At 39.4% G+C, this 26,105-nt stretch overlaps 1 protein-coding gene across 6 annotated transcripts in view; it reads right to left on the bottom strand.

Moving 5' to 3' along the window:
* Nucleotides 1-24,747, bottom strand: part of TCERG1 (transcription elongation regulator 1) — a 65,706-nt gene extending 40,959 nt beyond the window's left edge. For 2 of the 6 annotated variants that reach the window (XM_038530523.1, XM_038530524.1), the window contains exons 1-9: nucleotides 24,599-24,657; nucleotides 17,638-17,863; nucleotides 14,908-15,060; nucleotides 13,653-14,046; nucleotides 9,102-9,344; nucleotides 4,699-4,761; nucleotides 3,329-3,529; nucleotides 2,487-2,599; nucleotides 1,333-1,421 (exon numbers count right to left, since the gene is read on the bottom strand). In XM_038530523.1, the coding sequence (XP_038386451.1) occupies nucleotides 1,333-1,421; nucleotides 2,487-2,599; nucleotides 3,329-3,529; nucleotides 4,699-4,761; nucleotides 9,102-9,344; nucleotides 13,653-14,046; nucleotides 14,908-15,060; nucleotides 17,638-17,863; nucleotides 24,599-24,657 (1,541 nt within the window). Of the gene's footprint in view, nucleotides 1-1,332; nucleotides 1,422-2,486; nucleotides 2,600-3,328; nucleotides 3,530-4,698; nucleotides 4,762-9,101; nucleotides 9,345-13,652; nucleotides 14,047-14,907; nucleotides 15,061-17,637; nucleotides 17,864-23,818; nucleotides 23,944-24,598 lie in introns of those variants that run through there. The other 4 variants (XR_005355502.1, XM_038530525.1, XM_038530526.1 and 1 more) reach the window with 4 other exon arrangements.
* Nucleotides 24,748-26,105: the final 1,358 nt, after the last annotated feature.

Below are 26,105 nucleotides of genomic sequence, written 5' to 3'. Positions count from 1 at the left end.
CTCAGGCCTACTGACATTTTGGGCTAAATAATTCTTGTAGGGAGATCTCTTGTACATAGTAGGATGTTTAGGAGCATCCCTACCCTCTAACAACTAGATATTACATGCTATTAACCCCTTCCAAGTTATGACAACCAAAAATGTCCCCCAACCCTGCCAAACGTCCACGTATGAATTAGTCTTGCTAAAAATCTGATGAGAATCTGACCAGGTATCTGCATACACTTGCAAGTTTGCAGGAAATTCAGGAATAGAAGACTGAAACAGTACCACTGGGATGCAATAGTAACATTCAGACTGTGAGTCTCCATGTAACCAACATTTATTTTTTAAATACCAAAAACAGGAAAGATGCAATGAAAACACAATGGAGGGGAATCTATAGATTACAAGACATCTGGAACAACTCTACGTAATGTGTGGATTGTACACGGATTAAATGGGCTGCAGCAGGACCAGGACAGAGCACTGACTTAGGAAGAATAAGAAAAGGAAAAATGAGGGATGCCTGGGTGGCTCAGTGGTTGAGCATGGGCCTCCGGCTCAGGGCGTGATCCTGGAGTGCTGGGATTTAAGTCCCACATCGGGCTCCCCACAGGATGCCTCCTTCTCCCTCTTCCTATGTCTCTGCCTCTTTCTCTATGTGTCTCTCATGAACAAATTTTTAAGAAGAGAAAGAGAAAGAGAAAGAGAAAGAGAAAGAGAAAGAGAAAGAGAGAAAGAGAGAAAGAAAAGAAAACCAAAGCAGAAAAGAAAAACACTTAAAAAAAATTTTACACAGTTCTGTAAGTGTAATCATCTTTGTAGGCATATATACCAAATTAATTTTATTTTATTTTTTAAAGATTTTATTTATTTATTCACGAGAGACACGGGGGGCGGGGGTGGAGGGCAGAGACACAGGCAGAGGGAGAAACGGGCTCCATGCAGGAAGCCTGACACGGGACTCAATCCTGGGTCTTCAGGATCACGCCTTGGGCTGAAGGCAGCACTAAACTGCTGAGCCACCCAGGCTGCCCCTAAACTAATTTTAAAAACTTATTTTACACAATAAAAACTAGATTCAGGATCTCACAGTGGTTCAAGTCTATAATTGCGCACAATAAAAATTAAGAGACAGTTATAATGAAAGGAGAAAGACAATTGAGTTTTAGGTCTGAACACTCCAAAACACAAGAAACAAGAACCAAAATATTAACCAGATAAAAATAACTACTTGGTATGTATTTTTTAAAGCATGTTTCATTCTATATGATAAACCGTTTATCAAAAAAGGCAATAAATTAACAAAGAATGAAATAAAGTAACTTACTAACTGAGCCAAGTACATACCATGGAGTACCAGGAATGGGGGTAGTAGCTACTGGCTTTGCCTTCTGGGCAGCCTTTTCTTCTTCAGTCATCTCCTCCTCTTTGGGCTCCTAAGGGAAATGAGGTTACTCCCATTTAATTAGTATCACAAAACTATACCTGAATCTCACACAAATACAAGTAATACTGCAAATACCTCAAAGTACAACCAACATCAGGCCTGTTGCTAGCATAGTGAGGACAGACTGTGAGTAGGGACTTCTAAGAAGGTTCTAAAACTTTGCTCCTTAGACAGAGCCAAATTCTAGAACAGCAGACTCCAGCAACAGCAGATGGTCCTATCTTACAGATTCACCAACTATCTGCTTAGGAGCAGAAGTAGAGAACTTAGGATAGAAAACTAGATGAGACCTCTTCACTTAAGGTTCCTTCTTTCTCCTGCTTATTAATAACTTCCTTACTAATAAAACATGACTATCATTAGTCTCTCACTGAATAAAGGAAGCTTCCAAAAAGCAGAGCTCTTATAGTGCTGTTAGAGATCATTCCAGTGTCAGGAGAAGACCAATAAAATGTAACATTCCCCAAATATATAAAATTGTATTTATGGGACGCCTGGGTGGCTCAGTGGTTGAGCGTCTGTCTGCCTTTGGCTGAGGTCGTGATCCTAGAGTCCTGGGATCGAGTCCCACATCGGGCTTCCCGCAGGAAGCCTGCTTCTCCCTCTGCCTATCTCTCTGCCTCTCTCTGTGTCTCTCATGAATAAATAAATAAAACCTTTAAAAAAAAAAAATTGTACTTCTAATTTTTACCATGTGCCAGTCTATACATCAAGAGGCCGGAACTGGGTCCATGCCTTGGTCCAAGGCCCTTTCTTTCTAGGGGCCTTGATTTACTGTAAGAAGTAATTTAATGAAACTTTTATTTTATTTTATTTTATTTTTACCTCATTTTCTTTTTTTTTTTTTAATTTATTTTTTATTGGTGTTCAATTTACTAACATTAATGAAACTTTTAAAGGAAAAATTGAATTACCAACTTCAAAGAACCTTAAAATTTCAGAAGTCAGACCATTAACAATTATCTAAAACTGTATCAGATGAGTTTTCAATTACAACTAAATTGTAGACAATAATCAATGCTAGCTCCCAAGTTAACCGGTCGTGGCCCTTTACCTCCTTTATCTCCTTTATAGGCTCTTCTTTAGGGTCCTCCTCCTCCGTCTCCATTGGCAGAGGTTCTTCGGAAGGTTCTTTAATTGGCTCTTTAATCTTCTCCTCCAATTTTTCTATTACAAAGTTAAGACAATGTCACTCAATGGTTTTTGTTATAATTTTCCAAGAACTTTCAGAGACTAAACAGTGGAGATACTCTGTAACCAGAAGTTATTAACCACCAAGATAAAATGTTCTTCTTTGTATCATGATTAATTTCAATATAATGTACTGGTCAAGTTGAAATACCTTGCTATCCCATCAGGAAACTGTCACTAGAGAAGAACCACTGATTGCAGAGGGACATGAAGTCTTTCAAGTCACTCACGCATCCTTTGTAGCAATGATTCATTTTGCTCAAAGGGATAAGATACTAAGAGACTTAGAAACAGGAACTTATGATACAGAAAATTATGAGTTTTCTCCATCCAAGACTCCCCAAGGGCCTCTATTTCTTTCTTCAGAAACACATGCTATACACACATTTCTTCCTTATATCAATAATCTCAGTAATTACACAGGAGAACAATTACATAATTCTTAACTGCAATAATAGATTATGTGTACAGATAAATAATTTAATTTCTCTGGATGGAAAAAAATCATAGACCAACATCTAAGTGGAACTGGCTTTTTAAATTCATACATATTTATCAGTTTGGTAGAAATAAATAATCCAACAACAATGGAATTAGCAAATTCTTAAAATGCGTTAAAAAGGAATTTAACTCAGAATTTCAAACAGCATTCTATTTATAGTACCGTGGCTTTTACTATGTCTCAACAAGTCATTAAAACAGTACCTTTTTCCTTTAGTTCTTGGGGTTTTTCCCAGGTTGATTCTAATGTTCTATTATTATAGTAATAGGTCTTTCCATCTGCTGTTTTATATTCAGTCCACTCAGAAACTGCCGTTGCTCCAGCTAAGGTAGCAGGGGAAGCTGCAATAGCAACCTGGGGGTGTATCATAGGTACGATAGGAGGGGCCATGCCTGGCAATACACCTAAAAGAAGAAGAATACAAAGTTAGGTCCAAGTATCAAACTGCAATGCAAAATGAAAACTTTAAAATATGAGCTATATCTTCCATTAAATATTAATAAATGAATGAGCCAGTTGGAACAAAAACAACAAATCATATAAAATGTGATTTCATTACTTAATGCTATTTCCCTGGTTTAGGTCTAAGGATCTAAATCCAATTAGATTTCAGAAATTCAACCCAAGAAGTACCTTAAGAATAGTGAAAAATTTGGATCGAAGTTATGATGAAGTCCTAACAGTAAGTTATAAAAATCATGACACATTCTCTACATGTGAACAGAAATATATTTTTATAAAGAATCTCTCAAATTCTAATGAAATCAAGCCAACAAACAGTTACTGAGCCTATTTCCTGAGGCAAAATTATCTTCTAGTTCTAAGGTACCTAAAAGGGTATGAATAAAATTCTCAGTTTTAAAGTAAATGACTGAGTTTATTATCAAATCCACTTTAATATACTAAGTGATTAAGTCAGGTGTCCCTGTTAACTCTTTGTCAGTTTACATTTTTTTCCTTTAAAAAAAAAAAGGCAGTTTCTATTTTTTAAAAGATAAGCCAAGCTTAGTATTTTTTTTTTAATCAGACAGCTAAACAAGCTGACATTATATAAATAATTTAAGGTATATGAATCCAAATTGAAAAAAAAAAAAACCCTCAAATCCTATTCTAGAATTTAAGTTTCAGGTAGCTGTCTTCAAGAAGTTTAAAATTTAAGTTTATACTATACACACAAATATTCACACACATATACTCACTAGCATGCAAGCATAATCACATCACTTTACACATGGAAATGATTTTTTTATATTTAACTTAAAAACACACATCAAAAATAAAATTAAATGTTATGAATATGAGAATGAAGTTGTTTACACTTATTACAAAAATTAAGATATAAAGTGATCTGACCTTATTTGCTTTTGTGAACCAAAGAAGCTAATACTACAGGCAATTGGGAAAATTAAGTGTTGGCCAAATATGACAACTGCATTTATACTGCTCATTAAAAAGAAAAATATAAAAAAATCCACTCACTTGGGCAAAAATAAATAAATAAAAGGATAAACAACAACATTCACTACCATGCCAACTTACAGACAAAACAAACTAAGATGGTTTTAAAAATTACCGGTCTTGGTGGTAGCGACTGTCTTTACATACGGGCAGCTGACTATTTGCATCATTGCTACACCTGTAAAATGGATAAGCAAGCATACGTTGGAAAGCTGCCATGGTATGTCGGCTACCACTGGGATTCAGGGAAGTAATTTACCACTACAATTTAGAATGCAATTTCCAATGAAAAAGACCAAGAATGGAGTAAAATTTCTTTTTTGTTTGACATTTTGTGGGAAGTGGTGCCAAATCCAATGATAACTAATTCTAAATTATAGCATCAATTACCTTTTTATCAAACCAGCTGTGATAATACTTGAAGGAGTCTTGAGAGTTTAAAATCGATGAAGGAAGCCCCTTCATTAAATATATATATAACAAGTTCTCGTGTGGGACATTTTCCCACAGGACATCAAACCCATGCTGCTGTTGCTTAGATACCAGTGAAAGGCAGATGCAGCATGACACTGACAAGACACTTTCTCTGTGCTGCTAAGTGGGAACTACATGCAGAAGCTGAGGCATGGAGCATAACCATGCAGAAGGAGAAAAAGAATAAGATAGGACAAAGAAGGGTGTGAGAGAAAGGAAGTAAGGTATGAGATGGATCCAAATATTCCAATGCAAATATTTCAAATAAAAGGGCAGAGATGAAAAGAAGGGTAGCATTCAACTAATGACAAAATATCCATTTTCAGTGCTTGCTCTGTGGAATGTCACAGGCTTGAAACAATGTGGAAGCAGGCTAACATGTGAAGAAAAATACAGCCCCTTTAGTATCACTTATGACTACATGGGCTGATTGTTTCCGAAACCTCTATAATTTAAGCCAACTAAAGGAGTAGCACTTGTATCAAAGAATGGAAATTACGTACAGTTCTTAGAAGAATGAAGACTCATCATGATGCATTACAGTGTGATAAAAAGGGAATGAAAGGAAAAGCTGGAAAACTAAGACTGATTAATTGAAGAAAGCCAAAATTAAGTGTGAAATAGAAAAAAACTTTTAAAGGAAAAGGCTGAAGGCAGGAAGAAAAGGAGTTTGGGAATTAGGTTTTAATTTCTATTTGTTTTGGTTGAAAAAACTAAACCTAGTTTGGTACCAATAATTTAAAGTAATACACTATTTTCCCCACTAAAGTACAGGAAAATAAATTTCACTTAATTTAGAGATGAAAATTGAAATTAAACCCCTGGGTTTGTAAATAATGTACCTAAGTTCACGCACGCACACACAAAAATACTGCCAATTTTTGAAAAATGCCTTTAATTTCTTAATTACCATTTTAAGTAAAGAATATTAAAGCTAAACTTTCAACTACCTCTGAAACTGAACAAAAGCACTAGATCATAAAAGCATGCTGAGTTAAGTCATATGTACGGTTCTGTTTTCCATAACGTTAAAAGAAGCAATGCAAAAATTAATTTGGTTAAAGAAGTTATACCACATATTAGGTTTAAATTAGTATAAATACTGCCATCTGCAGGACCACTGAACCTATTAAGTCAACACTAGAAATTCAATTCTTAGCATATATGAACTTTATTCTCAATGTTCTCCAAAACCACTCCCAAAAGGTAATTTTAACTATCCATCTAAAACAGAAAATCAAGCCTATTCATATTTAGGCCTAAGTGCCATTGTTAAATATCAACTGGGCCGACACAGAATGCCTACATTTGACTAACAACAAAGAGACCATACTGAAAGGTCATCTGTGTTTCTTTTCATGCTATAAAGATAAACTTAAGGTTTTCTTTAAGGATGATTACATACATAAGACTCAAAATTGCCATATATCTGAATTTTTAATCTTCTATTTAAAGGGACATCTGGGGTGCCTGGGTGGCTCAGTCAGATTTGGTTTTGGCTCAGGTGGTGATGATCTCTGGTTCCTGAGATAAGCCCCATGTCCAGCTCTGTACTCAGGGGGAAGGTGGCTTAAGATTATCTCCCTCTTCCTCTGCCCTTCCCTCTTCTCATGCTCACATGCTCTCTCTCAAATAAGTAAAATAAATTTAAAAAATAAAATTAAAAAGAACCTAAAGGGAGCATCTTCAATTTTCCTGTAAGTTTATTCTCAAATTATGTTCTACTAAGAAATTAGAAAATTTCACTTAGCATTTTGAAGAGTTCCAATGTCAATGACAAGTTTCTTCATATTCTAAGATTTTATAGTTTCAGACATCCTGTAATTTTAATCCAATTTACTATTCCCAATGCCAAGTCTTATTCCTGTATTTTTTACCCGTAATTCTTCCACTCCTTTCCTTCATCTTATTTGACTATCCCTTCCTTAATCATTCTCATTAGAGCCATACATTGCTATTAGAGATAGAACTTAAAGCTCCAGAATAAATAACATCCAAATCCTTCCTGTTTACCTTACTGCCAAATTGATAAAAAGAGATCAATCCCACTGTATATAAAAGATCTGGGGAGGAGCAAAACAAGTCATCTTTTTCTTTTCTTTTTTTTCTCACTAAAGCACCATGGAGAACGGAATTGAAAGGGAAATGAGAAAATGAATTCGTAGTATCAAAGATGCCTTACCACATAGACAAATATTGTTATTATTATTATACATTAACTCTCTAAGGAATCTTGGCATCTCGGACAAAATTTTACAGATTATCTACCTCAAGCTCGCTTCCAAATGACCTACAAGATGACATTAGTGACTGCCATTTATTAAATGCTTTTTATGACTAAACTTCATAGGTACTACCTCATTTGGTCAAATGGTCACCACTAAAACCTGGGATGAGGATCAGAGAAGACTGTGACATCAAAACAGAGCTATAAATGAAGGGATTTTATTGTGACAAAATTCAACATTCTATAGATATCAATTCTGCTACTCCGTACCTTTCACCCACTGGTCCTATTAACAACTTCCGAAGCAAAATAAAAATCCTTTAGAAAACCTCTCAAATACTTCAGTAATATGATTACCCTACCCAACCCTCAATCTTCCCTCTACAGAATTAACAACCCCAGCTCCTTCAGATCATTCAGAATCCAGCAGCTGGTATGAATACTGTCCTTAACCCCAAAGCACACCTAAGATTCAAGAGCTCATGATCAGTGTCAACCTAGTCTCCATTTATCACCTGGTTTTCTACCAAGAGTATATCCAAAGAGGCAATTATCCAGCAGCTTGTCTTAAATTTAATTTAGAAAAAGGGCAATCCCTAGTATGAGGAAACATTTTTGGTTTTCCTCTTACTTTTAAATAGTTTTGAGTTTCCTAAACATCACATATTGGGCACTTAATTACCTAACACTACACCAACAATGTGCAAAAGGTTTTCCTTAGGGGGAAAAAACCTCTTAAAATTCTGGTTTCTTTCTTGCTAAGGTGTAATAAATACCTAAGTGTTTCTTTTCCAAGTGGTCACAAGGAAAAAGATAATTTAGAACAGTAATGATAATTTTAAAATGTACAAATCTAAGAAACAGCTGTACTACAACCCTATTCTTATATAAAAACTAGTAAAAATAAAGTAGCAATAGAGAGCGGGAGGAATATGAAATTGGGAGACAAGGGGCCTAAGTTCTATCCACCTCTGCTACAAACTAGCCCTGTGAACTTGAGCTCTCTAATGTAGAAAAGCTTCAAACTGAAATACTAGGAGAACAGACCACAGATTAAGGGTTAATTGTGTTTGCCAACAGCAAATGCATTCAAATTAGGATGCCCAACAATGTCACTGTTTTAACCGCTACAGGAAAAATTCCACTTCACAATCTCACCGTTAACTATTTAAATGGTGCAGGTTATGCTTCATTTCACAAATGTTACAAGGAAAAGTTCTGGTTTTGCTTTTGATGAATTTCTTACAGTTAAGTGACACATTTTCTTCCCAGTATAACATAGTTATTAAGAGCATGGTATTTGGGTCTGGAGTGCTTAGCTCATATCCCAACACGATCACTTACTATGTGACCATGGGCAAGTAATTTAACCTATCTGTGTACCTACCTCATACCATGGTTGCAAAACTGAGTTAGTTACACGTAAAGTGCTTAGAGCAGGGCACGATGTATAAAATCAATATGTATTAGCTATTAATGACCTGTTAAGTTCTCAACTTCACAGACTCAGTCCTTCAAAGATATTGCATTTGAACATAGTTACATGAAAAGATGATCATTTTTAACTCACTGAGGCCATTATCAAAAGTGAGTGTAGCTTCAAATGTGGCTCTAATTTTAAGACATGTAAACAACAACAAAAAAAGGACATTTACCAAAACTGAAGAGAAAATATTGCAGTTAGCCATGAATCTTTCAAAAACATTTCAAACAGGTGAGATTCAAGGCAAATTTCAAATGCAACAGACACATGAGAACAAACTAACTGACAATATGAAAACATAGCTGGAAAGGACTATTAGAATCTATTGGTTTACCTGGAAGTGGAATTGGCATGCCAGGAAGGGGAACACGAAACGGAGGTACCATTACTGGTGGAAAAGCAGGTATTGCTGCTGCTGGCTGAGGTACTGAATGAGGAACAGCAGGAGGTAACGTCTGGGGATGCGGCTGGGGAACAGTTTGCACAGGTGTGGCTGTAGGAGCAGGAGTTGAAACACTAACTGTAGGCGTGGCAACTGAAACAGCGGAACTTGGGGTCTGATCTTGTGTTGTGGGTGCTGATAAAAGATAAAAAAAAGAATATGTATCACTCCTTCATAAACCATTTCGCTATATTCATTCATCATTCACTCATTCAGTAAGTACTTAAGAGCCCATTCCATGCACTGCGAGAAATTTCTAACAAGGTCTCTGTCTTCAAGAAGCTTGAAAATAGCTAAATGAAATACAAACATAACTAAAATATAAAATGAAATGGGATAAATGTAGCAGAGTGTACATCAAGACGCAAAGACCATTTCTAACTGTGAGAGGGTACAGAAAGTTGTATACTGTGATGACAGGCCTTGAAAGATTAGGATTTCAACAAGGACAATGACAAAGTGGAGGGAGAAAATAAGTAGTGGGAAAAGTGAGTAAAAGCAAAGAGGAGGTAACGACAAGGAATTGTTTAGAAAATACATGGCAAGCAGTCAACTAATAAAACACAAGGCATATCAAAAGAACCAGAGAGTTATGGCTGGAGAGGCAGGCCAGAGGCATCAAGTAGCAGGCTGTGACAGAAGTCTAAGGAGTCTGCACTTCACTGGGCAGGGAGAGGGAAGAGCTAATGTAAGTGTAGAAAACTGATCTAGGAGAATGCACACCAAAATGTATATTCTCATTACATCTGTAAATGCCTTCCACATTTTGCTACATATCCTTCATTAGTCTCAATTTTTTTCTAAGAATGCATTCATGTGTTATTTGTGTGACTTTGTGAGTATAGAAGAGGTCTAAGAGAGGCAAAATGAAGGTTTCTGTATGGAAAGGATTAATCAATGTTTGTTTGATGAATTAATCTGGCAGATGAATGGGAAGAAGAGGAAGAACACAGGTGGGAAAATCAATTTCAGCCTTTCTGGAATTGTCCAAGCAAGGAAGAACAGAGAAAAAGGTAAGTAATAACTGATGACTGAGTATGAACAAAATGGAGTAAAAAACAAGTCAGGTTTCTCTACAATAATTTCAAAATAAAAAAGTGGAAAAAGAAAAAATAATAACAACTCAGGTTTCCAGTGTGAGAGACCAAGAGAATGTGAAACTAGGGATAATCTGACTCTACTACATTATTTTTAAGTAACAAAAATAAAACATTTCATCTCTAGGATCCCATTTAAAATCAAATTGTGACCCTCCCAAAATAAATAAATTCGTATTTTATACTTCTTAAAAAGTTTTAGTTCTCAAATATTATAAAACATCTTTATTATTTATTTATAAACCATTTAGTTCCAAAACAGAATTCATTTTGGTAATTCACTGGTAACAAATACTTCATTTTTTCTTGATGTAAAGAAAAACTTCAAACTACCTGTACTGGACTAAGAATGAATTTATCAAATTAAATGAAATAAAACCGTGCATTCCCAATCTTTATGCCAATTTTATTCTAAGGGAAAGCACACTGTTGAATACAAGCCACCCAATAATCCAACTGACAAAATTTGTATCTTTTTCAGCTCCTACTAATGAAAAACTCACTTAGGCTGGGAAGATGTGAGCAATTTCATACTTGTTAATGCGGGACTCACCTTGGCTAAATAGACAGCAGGGCCAAACAAGTATCTTCAGGGGCCCAGGAATGAATTGTTGGTCTAGCATAGACCTAGCCTTAGGGTACAGTATCATATTAATATAATTTTATAGAACAGTGTGAAAAATACAAATTACATGCAACATTTGCCCAGTCCCATAAATATACCACTTAGCATTTGTAATCTACCGTAATGGCTGAAAATATGTCTAGTTATTCTTCCCAATGTCCCTGAGAAGGAGGGTTCCATCAGCATTTTTCACAAACTTGCACACAATAAAATGAGTTTATGCTCAACTGGAGCTAAAACATAAATTTCTTAATAATTTTTAGTTCCATTAACACACAGGACTATACCACAGTTCATACAACTACATTTTTAAAAATGTTATAGTAATAATTATTTAGATATAATTAGTAGAAGATAAAAAGTACTGTAGTCAGGAAAAGAATAGGAGTTACAAAAGTATCAAATTTCAAGTGGAAAGGAACACCAGTAGAGATGGCAAAAAGTTATTCACTCAACCCATTTCTCCTGTTGACACAGGATTTTCTAAATCTGATCGTGGCCATGAGTCATGAGAGGAAAGACACAAAGGCAATGAAAGAATTCAATGGAAAACTGGGAAAATGGTAGCTAGGACTTAATGGTCACTGAACTCCTGCCAACTCCTCTTGCTAAAATAACTAATGAAACGCTAGGCCTCAAATATACTACTAATCCAGCTTCAGATATTAATTTAAAAAGACAAGTGACTACAACAGATGGAGAAATACTAAGACTGCAGTATGACAACACTTCAGGATACTGAATCAAGTGAAATAAAAACAGACATCAGGAATACTCAGAAAGAACATCAAAAGTGATGCCTAAAGGCAGTAAAAAGAACATGTTTCTGCTATTCTGTTCTTAGAATAAGGGCCTCCCAATCAGCGAAGGGCAGTACAAAAAATGACAAACCACAGTTCTGAAAGGAATAGTTCATAGCAGCAAGACAGCTTTGGGCCAATGGATAGACCACTCTGATACAGAAACAGAATACACACAGGACAGTTAAAGTATTCTACTACCAACCTTCTTTAAAACAAAGTACTGCTCCTTCCCCTTCCTAAGAAGGAAGGTAACAAAGCATAAGCAACACAGCATCCACAGAGAACTGCAATGCTTTTATTAATCTCCTTCTGCCACTATCGCCACAGGTATGCCATAAAAACTGGCAGCTTCCTGAATTACCACACAGGTTTTGAGAAGCATGAGCCTACAAGAAGGGAAAGGCCCTCAGCCAGCTAGCTCCTGTCCGTTATACTTCCATGGCGGAATTCACCTTAGCTAAACGAGAAAATACTCGTAAAGCATTACTTACATCTTCCTACTAAGCGCATTTTCCCCCAAACTTCTAAAATATATCAAGTACAGCCGTTAAAATATATCAGAACAGTCTACATCAGGTGTACCTGACTTCTGCAGTTACTCCTTGTTATCAATCCAATTTGAATCTACTACTATTAAATCTCTCTCACTTCTTTCTTACAGGGTAAAAGACACTAATAATTCCCAAGTCCCTGAAGCTACGGGACTTTTCTTATTCTCATCTATTATCCAGGTAGCAAAATAATCCAACTTCTAATTATCTATAGGGTTAACTATGTATTTTCATGCCTGTATCATAACAAATAATCTAATTGGTAAAATCATTCTTTAATTATTTTTGGGCTCAATCTCAGCCTAAAATTAAGTAGCACCATATATATAAAAACACAAACAAAAAACCTCCCGGAACTAGTAGTGTAAATATAAACGACATCCTTTTAAGCAAATTAATTAATAATTCTTCTCTTCCCATTCCTAAAATCTGCTATTAATCCCCTCTCATCTTTTTCGGAAAGGTCTACCCCGGGGGGCCTCTGTGATGTGACACCTGAAAATTCTCTCACTTTTCTGACTGCTTCTATCTCTGCTCTTCATCCATCCACCTGTATCTTATTCTAAGACCTATTTACCTCTAAACGAGATTAATGAAAACTTCCTAGTAATTTTTCCTGATTTCAGTAACACCCTCACAGCAAAAACAAAGAATATCAGAAAAACGTTCCAGAACACTGCACTTACACAGGACCCCGGAACCTACCTCCTTCACCTATTTGTTCTTAAAACTCTTTGTAATCTAGTCTCACTCTAAATATGTTAACCGATATAACCACCCCCAACTCAGAAGTTTCTTAGCAATCCTATGAACTGTATTTGTTCTCATCTCCTGACCTTTGTTCATGCTGTCCTTCTACCTGAAAAAATATCTTTACTTTGAAACCTACTCGAGTCCTACCACCCATCCTTCTTGACCAACCTCAAAACCCAGTTTGTCCACCCATTTACTTGTCTCTCCCTATTCTTAACTTCCTACACCTTCTATTCTCACTGTATAATGACTGTGCACACTTCTAATTGTCCCACATGTTATGCTTGCCTCAATTAAAAAAACTGGAAGGCCTGGAAGGCAGGAACAAAGACACTTATTTTACAAACCCCTCGGCACCCAGCTTTACTATCGGCCAAGATGAACAGCTACTTCTGCACTCCCCGGTTTAGCTCCATGAATGCCAAAAGGACAAATAGTTTCTTCTTCTAATGTAAATTCCTGTTCCTTTTTTTAACCCAAAAATCTTAATGTCAATGTGTATTTTAAACAAAATCAAAGATAATACCTGAAACACTAGGATCATTTTGCAATGCAGTCCCTACTTGTCCATTTCTCTAGCCCCTGAATGAAAATACATGCTGGCTGGTACTCACTTGATACTGTCTGCGAAACCGAAGAGGCAGTTGTTGTGGTAGAAGTGGTAGAGGATGGGGTGGATGATGATGTTGAAGTGGACACTGCAGGTGCTGGGCTACTGGTTGTAGGGGTGGAAGCTCCTACTGCTTGTGCTTGTACTTGCGCCTGCACCTGGGCCTGCACCTGGGCCTGCGCCTGAGCCTGTGCTTGTGCCTGAGCCTGGGCCTGAGCCTGGGCCTGGGCCTGGGCCTGGGCCTGCGCTTGAGCTTGTGCTTGTGCCTGCGCCTGGGCCTGGGCCTGAACCTGAGCCTGGGCTGCAAGCATAGGTGTCAGTTCTGACTGCTGAATAACCTTAACTCCATCTGGTTTGGTCCATGCAGATTCACGTGTCCGAGCATTATAATAATAAACCTGCAGAGGAAGCAAAATCGTTGGTATCCCAGAATCTGTCAACTATCATTAAAAAACACTAATGCAACTATATTGTCTTAAAAGGTATTAAAAAAAAAAATTTAGAAAAAAGAAGTACATGGAAACTAGCTGTTGGTTTATTATAATACTAAAGGTAATACTAAAGGTAATTTTTCCCTTTTCACCCCTTCCCCTAATGTCCTATGAGCACACTGTCTTGAACATTAAAAGGAAACCAAAGTTATATTTTGTGTACAAAGTTAACACAGCAGGCCTCAGACTGCTCTCCATAAAAAGCCCTGTTTGCAAAGCTGACCCGTGACTGGCATTTGGACACCAGAATTCTAAGAGGGCTCCCACCATTCCCTGAAAATCCTGTACTCCTTGGCTCAGGCAAGCTTCAGTGGTAGGTAACACTTCACAGGTACCGTCACAATTCCATGCTGAAGGAATTAAACATGTTCTATGTTCTATTTGATTCCACTGAGGGGACTCTTGGAAGCTTGTGCCTGGTTTCCTCCAGTCTTTGCCCCATACACCTTTCTTTCTTTGCTGGTTTTGCTTCGGATCCTTTCACTGTAATTAGTCTTAGCTGTAAGTACTACTATATGCGGAGTTCTGGGAGTTCTCCTAGAGAACACCAAACCTCATGACACTTTAAAATCCAAGCTTCCAGAATCATAAGTAAACATATGTGAGCATTCCAGGCAACCCTACGTCTGTGCAGAAGTCCAATCCGGTGAGCCTTTCTTGGCGTTCTAACCTATCCAGTGCTTATCTGGAACTTGTTTTAATTGGCAAGGATACAGTCACTGATTTCCATCTGCCAGGATAACCACCTAAATATATTTTATAATTTACCTTCCCATCTGGAGTTTTATTTTCAACCCATATCTCCTCGGTAGGAGGCAGTGCTGGAGTACCAGGAGCAGTCACAGGAGGCATTCCTGGTGGAAACATCATACCCGGCGGAGGAGGCATGGTTCCCATGGGCGGAGGCATAAAAGGTGGTCTCTGTTGATTAAGGAAAACAGTAATGGTCACTTACATTTATCTTTCTTTTCCTTCAAATAACTAAATTCTACCCAATAGTAAAGTAGTATATAAGAGAAACTAGTTTTATAGTCCATTTAAATACATTCATCTAGGTTGTATAAGACAAGTTTCTCTTTAACAAAAATGACTACTCACTGAGGGGGGCACTTGACGGGATGAGCACTGGGTGTTATTCTGTATGTTGGTAAATTGAACACCAATAAAAAATAAATTTATTATTAAAAAAATGACTACTAAAACAGACTTAACAAGAAATACATCAAAATACTGACAGGGTGGCACCCTGGGTGGCTCAGCGGTTTAGCGCCACCTATGGCCCAGGGCGTGATCCTGGAGGCCTGGGCTCCCTACATGCAGCCTGCTTCTCTCCCTTTGCCTGTGCCTCTGCCTCTCTCTCTCTGTGTTTCTCATGAATGAATGAATGAATGAATGAATGAATGAATAAATATTTTTTAAAAAAATACTAACAGGAGTCCTCACTGTGTTACAGCCTCATGGATGAATCAATCTTGCTATATTCTTTACTTTAACTGTATTATTTCATGACCCTGGGCAGTGGATTATTTTCAAAAGGAAAAAACTGATTTAGCATTTTGCTGAACACCAAGCACACCAATGCCTCCATACCTCATCTATGACAGGAACCAATCATAAGAGAAACATTATTTCATAAAATAACACGGCAAGAACTAAAAAAGAAAAATCAGCTATACCTAACCCTTTATTCTCTTTTCCTATAAAGCAGTTAACTATAATAAGGTAGGAAAATATTCATCATTTCCTTTTTTTCCCAAATAATACTAATAATGTAGCTTAAAAACACAAACATCAGGAAGTTTCAAAGACAGTTAAATAGTTATCCATTTTACTTTTAGTGAAAATAAGAACTTAAATGGTATATATTACAATTTTTAACAAATTTCCTGGAGCCATTGCTGATCTAATCCTATCTCTGACAATTCCTTTACTGTCATTCTTTAACAATTGCTGACACAAGACCCCAAGTCAAACAATTTAACTGCAACTGCTATATCTTAACTTACTAAAGCAGAAAAGTGGTCTGATATTTTAAAAACAGATTCTGAACAGGAATTTAAAAGATGCCTCTATAATCTATAAGTAACATTAAAATTGAACTACCCAAAGTATCTTAAACTGTATAATGGGACAAACACTATGCTAATAATATGAAACTGCATTTCCTTTGTCTAAAACGGTCTTTCCCATACTCCAGGTTTTTCTGGATTCAGTTTGGTCTTTCCAGCAACAGCACACAGACTTTCATCCTATGAAATAACCACCCTAAATACGTTTCATGCACCATTAGCTGGAAATCATTTGGATTTGAAGTAAAACCACTCTCTTATCCATCAAGACCAAGAAATGCATCACAACATTAGAAAATATCACATTACAACATCTGACTTATTTCCATTAGAGAGTTACATTAGTTCATTACATTTTATGGTTATTTCACAAGTAGATTTAACTCTTAAAGACACAAATTAGAATATATCCACCTATCATTACAAGTTATACCGGAGTCAGTAGGTCAAAAAGCTATTTCTTATTCTAATCTTCAAAGAAATATAAAACCATTTAATACTGGGGGGGGGGGGGCATATAGGAACTATCCACTACTTGGAAGGCAATACAATTACTTAGCAAAATATTAAAACCTTGTGTCTCTTCCATAAATATAACCCTATCTAGACTGAATTAACTTCACTTAAATGCTACATCGTTACCCTTTTCTATTTTTAGTAAGTTCAATCTTGATTATCTAAGCTAATGGAGGGCAGATGACAGCACTATATTCGGTTTCAGAGGTGTGCTGGCTAGATAAACATGAAAACAGATACATACTCAAACAAAAAGAATACAATCTCAAAAGTAGACATTTGAGAGTTGATATCTTCATGACATTTTAGACAATAAATGAGTCTATGTAAACTAGAGAAAAATATAATGCCTCAGGTTAAAATACCAAAAAAGCATTTATTTAAAGAAATACCACAATAATTCTATTTCTAAAATTTTAAGATAACCCTTTTTTTCTCCTCAGGGAGAGAAAATCCAAGTATTCCACTTACGTATTAATTGTCACTTTCTAGATTCTTTCCTAGGCATCATTTCTGGGGGAAACTGCTCAGAAATATATATACATACATTTACACTTCTTGGCAATATGGATCAATGAAAATAAATTTCGCTCACTCTATATATTAAGACTTCAAATTTCATATCCCATAAAGACATTACTAAATTCTCAAGAGACAAAGGCATGTAAGAACTACCCTGCTGAATCCTAGTTTTACATGTATGGTTTTTTTCCTATCACCATCTAAATTCCCATTCTGAATTTCTGTACTAATTATATTACCACTGCTTCTGGACAAAGATGCTAACATATGGATGTTCTCTTTAGCTCCCATTTTCCTATACAATGAAACTAAGAACTGGTTTTTAAGCAAAACTCATATATAATATCGATACTAACACTAACACAGAAACAGCAACCTCTACATTCTTTACCTGGAGGTGTGGAGGGCCCATGGGTGGAGGAATCCCTCCTGGAGGAGGCATTGGCGGCATATTAGGATCAAAAGGAGGGCGTCCAAAAGGGGGCCGAGGTGGTGGTGGAGGGCCTCGCATCATACCAAATGGTGGAGGAGGTCGCATAAGAGGTGGTGGGCCTCGCATCACTGCATTTGGTGGGGGAGCCGGGCCTCGGAACCTCAAGGCCTGCTGTTGAGCCATCCTGTGTGAGAAAGCAATGCATAAATTTTTCCTTCTCAAAATTATAAAATGTAGCTACTGATCTCTAATTAAAATCAAATTTAAAAGGCCCTTAAAAGCAAGTGGAGTTGTAAAGTCCTCATTTTGCAATCATCATGGCAAAAAGTACACTGGTAAGAATGATCAATGGTCACCAAATCTGGGAGGAACTTTGGATACGGATGATATTTGGATGGTCTTAAGACATTTCCCCACATGCTATTTACAGTTGCAGGATAGGATGAAGAAACACTACATATTAAGGAAACTGGGCAACATCCTGACCAAGTGATCAAAATTACTATCATCTAAAATGGATAAATGGATACCATGTGACTGAGAGGGATACAGTATCACCTATTACAGGCAAGAATGTATAACCTCAATCTAATAATGAGGAGATATTAGACAAACACGCGTGATCCCGGAGTCAGAGGATTGAGTCCCGCATCGGGCTCCTTGCATGGAGCCTGCTTCTCCCTCTCCCTATGTCTCTGTGTCTCTCATGAATAAATGAATAAAATTTTATTAAAAACAAAATTATGAAGTCGGATAACTGTGTTGTAGTTAAGAGAGTATCTCAATTCTTAGAAAATAGACACTTAAGTACTTAGGGGTAAAGGGCCATAGTATATGTATCTTACTTTCAAATGGTTCAGACTAACAAAGAGCATGCATACATGCAAATTATATAGCAGAAGAGAGAAAATATTAACAATAGGTGATTACCTTCATTTTTGGAAATTCTTGAAATTACTTCCAAATACAAAGTTTTTACAGGAGAGGTGGGCAGTGGCTTCAGAGATCACAAGTATTCTTTAATTAAATGAAAAGCCTTTTGCTACACTGCACCCCACTCCATCCTTCAAACTCTAGCTAAACACCTTGGTTTTCTCCATGGCACTTCAACAGATAGGTAGTAACATCTAACGTAGTATTATCCACCTCTTCTTACAAGTGCTTTTTCAAAAAATTACTAACTCTGCTTACTCTATGTCAGGCAGTGCTCTAAGCTCTTTTTAAGTGATTTAACCACCATAATAACCCTATGACGTAAGACACTAGAGTTGACCCTTGAACAACACAGGTTTTAACTGCGCAGGTCCACTTACAGGCAAATGTTTTTCACTAAATTCAGTACGGTACTAACTTATAGTCTCCTCCTTATGATTTTCTTTTCTCTAGCTAACTTTATTGTAAGAATACAGTATACAATACATATAACATACAAAACATGTGTTAATCAATTGCTTATGTTATGGATAAGGCTTCCAGACAAGAACAGGCTATTAATGGATGAGTTTTGGGGGGAGTCAAAAGTTCTGCTTGAATTTTCAAATTGCATGGGGGCTGGGGGTCAGCATCCCTATCACCCACCCACATTGTTCAAAGCTCAACTGCATGATCAACCTCATTTTAAAGATGAGGACATTAAGACACAGAAAAGGTAAGTATCACTTGCCCAAGACCTCACAGCTGGTTCAGCAGTAAAACTAGGATTTGAACACAGGCAATTGGCTCTTAAACACTACGCCCTGTTGTCTACATAAGGCCCTTTAGAGCAGAAATTAGGTCTGTCCCACTACCCTGTATATTCCTAGCACACAGGTCTGCACACGGTAGGTCTCAGTATGTGTGCAATCAACCGATGAATACCTAGGTGATATCCTACACAAGCTACCTTACAAGTAGGTTATGCAGAATATTCTAAAAACTATTTTTAAGGTAATTCGCCTTATTTTTCTCAGTAGCTACTCTCTCTCCTTTACACATGAAATTTACATTTCTGTGCTCACAAGATTACTAGTTACATTCCTTATGTATATTTGAAAATAATAATTTTTATACTCTCCTCACCAAGCTCTTCCAACTTTTCTGCATTTTTCAACCTTCTGCTTAAGATTATCCTTTGAACTTTCTAAATTTTCCACACTGTAGGTCAACTGTCACAAAAAAATCCTAAGAATCAATATGCCTTCCATGAGAACGCCAGGATTATAAATAAACACATCCAAGAATTATTATACCAAGTGTATTTAACCAAAATTGCAAATGATTGTACACTCAAGGTTACAAAGTATGAGGTAAAAATAGTGACTACAAAAAAGCAGCAATGATTGTATCAGAATAATTAGTCTTCTTCAAACCATAGGCACCCCCCAAAGACAGCCATTGTTACTGAAGAAAATCTTAACCTTTGGGCAGAAAAATATTAAAAGCCAAGGAAAGATACTCTGTTTCAGCACTGAGTTAAAAATGCACCTTAATCTTCTGATTTCCTTTGAGTCTGCCTCTCCCTTTTTGAAAAATTTACAGTAATTCTTTCTTTAGAATTTCACTTCCTAGTTAACAGCTTGAAGTTAAGCGTTTAGGCTCTAGAATCACAGAAAAGTCAAATCAGGGCTCTGCTTCTTGTTGTGAGGCTCGTTACATAATTTCTGAGCTTGAGTATACTCAGATGTAAATTAGCAGGGGAAGAGAAATAAAACCTATCTCCTATCTCTCTGTTCAATGAGATAATCCCTGTGAAACATTTAGGATAGTATCCGGTACACAGTAATCGACTTTATCATTACTTTCGTTCCCCTATAAAACCTAGCACAGTGCACTACTTGAAAAGACACTTCACTGGCAATTTGACTAAACAACTTAGCTATCAAGTCTGCCACTAAAAATGGTGACAAGATTCACAGAATTTCCCCCATCAACAGCCTAAAGTTGGCATCTTCTGATTCAGATCTGTATGACACACGTGCAGAGCTCTTTATACCAGTTTCATCCCAACAACCTTACTAGAAACTGCGAGGAAAACATGAGCTAAAAAGTACTTGGAGCGACACCTAGCAGTTAAGTCTTCACTAAGTATTAGCTAGTATTACTGTGGCTATAACATTAGTATATAGGAAGATGAGTAGGTGTTAAACGGTATTAATATTAGAACGTTAGCTTCACTATAGCGTTAGCTATATTGCCATAGCTATATTATATATTGCCATAGCTATATAATAGCTATATTACTATAATTACTATTACCAGACTCCCTATAACTGACCCCTCTGTAACCTGACCTCTCTATAGACTCCAGTCTTCTTTTTTGATCAAATACTTGAACAGTTCATTACCTTGAAGCCTCTGCCTGGCATGCTTTTCCCCAGATGTTTACATAACTGGCTCATTATTCTGTCTCAGTTCAAACGTTACCTCAAACTCTTTTCCCATCCCAAACCTCTCCCAATCCCTCTGGCTCATTACTCAATGTGAATTTTCAATTATGATAAATGCTATAGAGCAATTCCTCGCTTGTTTACTTCTGTATTATCTCTACCCACTAGTATATAATTTCCTTTTAGTGTACTGCCGCAACCCAGTGCCCAGGATGATACTTGTTCAAGCATTACTCCTTTAATGAGAGTGAAAACTGGATACTTCTTATATACTAGACAAGTTATATGGACAGTATTTATACCAACTCGTTTATACTCAGACAACCAGTTAAGGTTAAGTTTGGCACCACTGAAACTATGACACAAAAAAATAACTTGTTTAAAGCAGCTAGCCAGGGATAGCACCAGTGTACTCTTATGCACATTGTACAGTTGGGTAAATTGAGATTGCAAGTACCTTGTTGTAAGATGTAAAGCATTAATAGGTAAACAAAGCCCTCAGATAAAGGATCTACAGAAACAGGACTCTACAGAAGTTTTGTTAATGGTCCTCAAACATGAAGGGATAGGTGGCATTTGAATCTCTGAATAAATTCTATCTACTGTGGGTTACTGGCATCCCTACCACTTTCAATCCTTTTGGAAAACAGAAGGCTTCTTATATGAATAAAAAAATAGCTTTTTTTTCCGCAAAAGAACAAATGTATTTCCCTACAAGTATTCTATCCAGATATGCAACGCCCTCTGTAGTGAAGACAACACTGCAAGTACTTTAATAGAAGGGGCAAAAATAGAGAGGTGCTACTGGTATATGGGAATCAAATTAAGTGGTAGGGCTGTAAAGAGACCTAGACCCTGCCAATTACTCGGTGACCCTGCAAAAGGCTCTTCACACTTGCAGGCTGATCATCTGATGAGATTAGTTTAATTTAGAATTTAGATCAGTCTTAAGTAGCATGGAAGCTCCTTGAGGACAAAAGGTTTCTAGTCTGGTTCAAGAGACTCTAATGCCAGCAGGTACCTAGGTCAATGACTGTCACAGAGCACACACAAAATATAGGTCCAATAAGGAAACCATCTCTAAATTTCCTATATTATTTACCATACATCCATTGAATACCTTATTTGCCAGGCACTACTACAGACAGAACATGATATACATTAAGAATACAAATACAAAAACTAAGGCTCAATTTCTACCATCAAAGAAGCCACATAAATAGATAATCTCTTAAACCATGAGAAATGCTAAAATAAATTATTTTATTTACATGAAATAGTTTTTACAATACGCTCTGGAAGCAACTTCCAACCCAAGAGGCCAAGGTATAAAATATACGCAAGAGAACACCTAATTTAAAACCCTATTCAAGTCAGTTTTACAACAATATCTAGGCTCCTATTAATAAAATCTAAAAGGGGGCAGCCCCAGTGGCGCAGCGGTTTGGCGCCGCCTGCAGCCTGGGGTGTAATCCTGGAGACCCGGGATCGACTCCCACGTCGGGCTCCCTGCATGGAGCCTGCTTCTCCCTCTGCCTGTGTCTCTGCCTCTCTCTCTCTGTGTCAATGAATAAATAAATAAAATCTTTAAAAAAAAAAATAAAGGGATCGCTGGGTGGCGCAGCGGTTTGGCGCCTGCCTTTGGCCCAGGGCGCGGTCCTGGAGACCTGGGATCGAATCCCACGTCGGGCTCCCGGTGCATGGAGCCTGCTTCTCCCTCTGCCTGTGTCTCTGCTTCTCTCTCTCTCTCACTGTGTGCCTATCATAAATAAATAAAAATTAAAAAAAAAAAAAAAGAGTTTAAAAAAAAAATAAAAAAGTCTAAAAGGCTACTCATTGTGAAGCTCTAAAATGCAAAGTAATGTTCCCAATATAACTAGCTAAGTAACTATTCTCTTGAGAGCACAATCAGGAATAAACGTTCCATCACTAATACTGAACCACCCTGACAATGCATTTTGATCACTCATTACTAAAGTGTACCTAAGGGGGGGGGGGAGGGGAGGGGCCACTGGATGGCTCAGCGGTGGAGCGTCAGCCTTTGGCTCAGGTCGTGATCCCCCAGGTCTTGGGATGGAGTCCTGCATCAGGCTCCACACAGGGAGCCTGTTTCTCCCTCCACCTGTCTCTCTGCCTCTCATGAATAAATAAATTAAATCTTTAAAAAATAAAGTGTACATATGGGGTTTAAAGGATTTGAAATTCATCTCTGAAAGAAAACAAGATTTTATTCCTGTCAAACAAGGATTTTTGTGTGTGACAATTCATAATTTAGAAAATTTTTTTCTCCTGAAAACTTGAGTAACAATACCCATTTCTTTATACAATTTCATCTTGAACTCCAGACAATGCTAAAGAGTCCTCATAACCTACACTGCTCTTTTTCATTTCCAAACGCTGACAATGGCACAATTCAGAATGAGAGCTGAACATCTGAAATGACATTTTCCCCCATGCAAGGGGGCTTAAAAAAAAAAAAAAAAATGTACCGAACATACATAAAGCTCCGTCCCTCTGGTCCTCAAAAATCGCTGACTAAAGAATTTTACTTTATCAAGACACTTTACGGAACCACATCTTAATCGCAGATTCCAGAGGAGGAAAGGTCACTTGCACTCTTCAGGGCAATGGCGTAAGCAAAAGTATGGAAGAGCGATCCAGACTGCAGGCTCGGGAGCCCGCCCGCCTGGGTTCGAGCCACTTCCTGGAGCCACGATCCCACCTATGCGGCCTCGTCCCACTTCCTCGACCTCTGCGAGGTGCAGTTTCCTCACCTGTAAGATGGGCAAGTAACTTAACTGGAGAGGACTCTGGTCTGTGGCCTGCAGAATGACAATAGCAACTACTCCAAAGGCGCACAGAAGCAGCACGTAACAAACGGCTGCGGCTACCGCTGTGGTTCACGCCGCCGCCCGGAGAAGCGCAGCGGGGGGGAAAGGAAGGAAACACACAGGAAGTTCAGAAAAGCAAGCGACGTGGGGGACGAAGGTTCGGGGCAGACGCGGAGACCCCGCGGGCCGCGGAGGGCGTGGGCAAGGCTGGGCCAGGAGGGGCCGGGGGGTCCCGGGAGCTGAGCGCGGGGGGAGGGGGGCCGAGGGGGGACGCCCGGCCCGCCGCGGTGCGGAGCCCGGAGGGAGGCTGAGGGGGGCTGAGGAGGGCTGAGGAGGGCTGAGGAGGGCTGACGGGGGCTGACGGGGGCTGACCGGGGCCGACCGGGGCCGAGGCGGAGGCGGCACGCGGCTGAGGCGGCGGCGCCGCAAGGCGGGAACGCCGGGCCCCGCCCGGAGGCCGCAGGCCGCAGCCCGCGAGGGGCGCCGCGGCCCCGCGGAAGCGTCGGGCAGCGCCGGCCCAAGGCGCCGGAGGCCGCGGCCCAGCCCCGGCCCGGCTCTCTCATTCAAGCCACCTTCCCCTTCCCCCTTCGCCAGCCCCATGCGGTCCTGGCCCCGAGCCGCCGCGGCTCCTCCGCCCACCCCCCCACCGCGGACCTCCGCGCCGCAGGCGGAGCCCCTGGGACTCCCCCGTGCTGAAATGTAAGAGGGGGCAGCGCCCCTTACCTGAGCTCCCCCGGGTTGAATCGCTCACCGTCCCCCCCGTCCCCGCCACGCTCCGCCATTACAGAGGGCCGCGTTCATCCACCCGCCGACTGAGCGTCCCCTATTGGCCGGACGCGTCGTCAATCCCGTGCGAGCGAGGCGGAGAGCGCAGAGATCCGTGAGCTGATTGGTGCAGCTTCCCATCAATCCTCGGGCTGAGGGCGGTACCCGCCTCACGATTGGCGGACGGGCCCGCCGACTTTGAAAGCGGTATCCAGACAGCCAGGTGATTGGTCACTCGGAGGCTTTATGGGAAATGAGACGGGCGCGACGAGGAACCGCCGGCGCCCTCTCGCGGCAAGCAGGACGAGGTCCTCCCGCGGACCGCCGGCTGCGGTAGCCACGTGTCTGCCGGCTTCCAGGAAAGCCAGCTCTGAAGCCATGTTGGCCCCCTCCTAGCAATACTGGCCCCGCGGAGCCCCTTTCCGTGGCGAGAGCCAATCAAACCCCGACCCGGGCCGCGCCCACACCGATCACGGCGCGGCTGTGGCAAGAGGCGTCTCCCGGCTTTTCCGAGTCGGGCGCTGCGGCCCGCGCGGTCGGCGCTAGACGGCGAGCTCGGAAGCGCGTCCTCGCGAGCAGCCCGGCGGGCGGGGTGCGCGGGTCGCGGAGACGGCCAGCCTCTGCTCGCGTTGCTCCCTACGGAGCCTCCGTCCCTCAACCTCGAGGCACGCCTGTCCGAAATCCGCGCACCCTGATTCCCGGAGGCAATTCTGCTCATTCCTCTTTTTGTTAAAGGTGGGGAAAACCTGAAAGACGAATCTTTAGGCTCGGGTATCGTAGGCGTAATGAAGATGACCCCTAACCAAACAGTATCGAACCCATCAAAATATTTAAATAATAACATCTTTTTTTTTTTTTTTTTTTTTTTTTCAAAATAATGGATCCTTTTTACTCAGACCTAACCGCCTGCAGCAGGCCCGGCCCTCGGGACTTGACGCGCTCTCCGACGTCTGCGAACACGGGCAGGCGGGAACCGGGAGGAGCCGCAGCCGCTAAAGGCAACGGAGGTGCGGACGAGTCCCGAAACTTCGCAGAACTAGTAAGTGGCACAGCGTGACCTTAAACCCAAAGCAGGGTGGCCGCAAAGCCCCCATTCTTAAGGACCGTATCCAAGAAAATTGAAAACGTGACACCCACACAAAAACATGTGCTAAGTGTTTATAGCAGCGTTATCCAGAATAGCCAAAAAAGTAAAGTCACCCAAATGTCCAATCAGCAAGTAACGAGTGGATTTAAAAAGAAAAAAAAAAGTGCTATATCCATACAAAGGAATATTAGTCATGAAAAGGAAGTACTGATACATGCTACAACATAGATGAACCATGAAAACATTTTGCTAAGTGGGGGAAGAAAAAAAAAAAAAAAAACAGAAAAAGCTACGTATTGTATGATTCCCTTTATATTAACTGCCTGGGATAGACAAATCCAAACAGACAAAGTAGATTAGTGGCTTCCAGGGGGTGAA

The sequence above is a fragment of the Canis lupus genome, chromosome 2 (genome assembly GCF_011100685.1).
Source record: "Canis lupus familiaris isolate Mischka breed German Shepherd chromosome 2, alternate assembly UU_Cfam_GSD_1.0, whole genome shotgun sequence".
Taxonomy (NCBI): Eukaryota; Metazoa; Chordata; class Mammalia; order Carnivora; family Canidae; genus Canis; species Canis lupus.
This window is presented reverse-complemented; position numbering and strand designations above follow the sequence as displayed.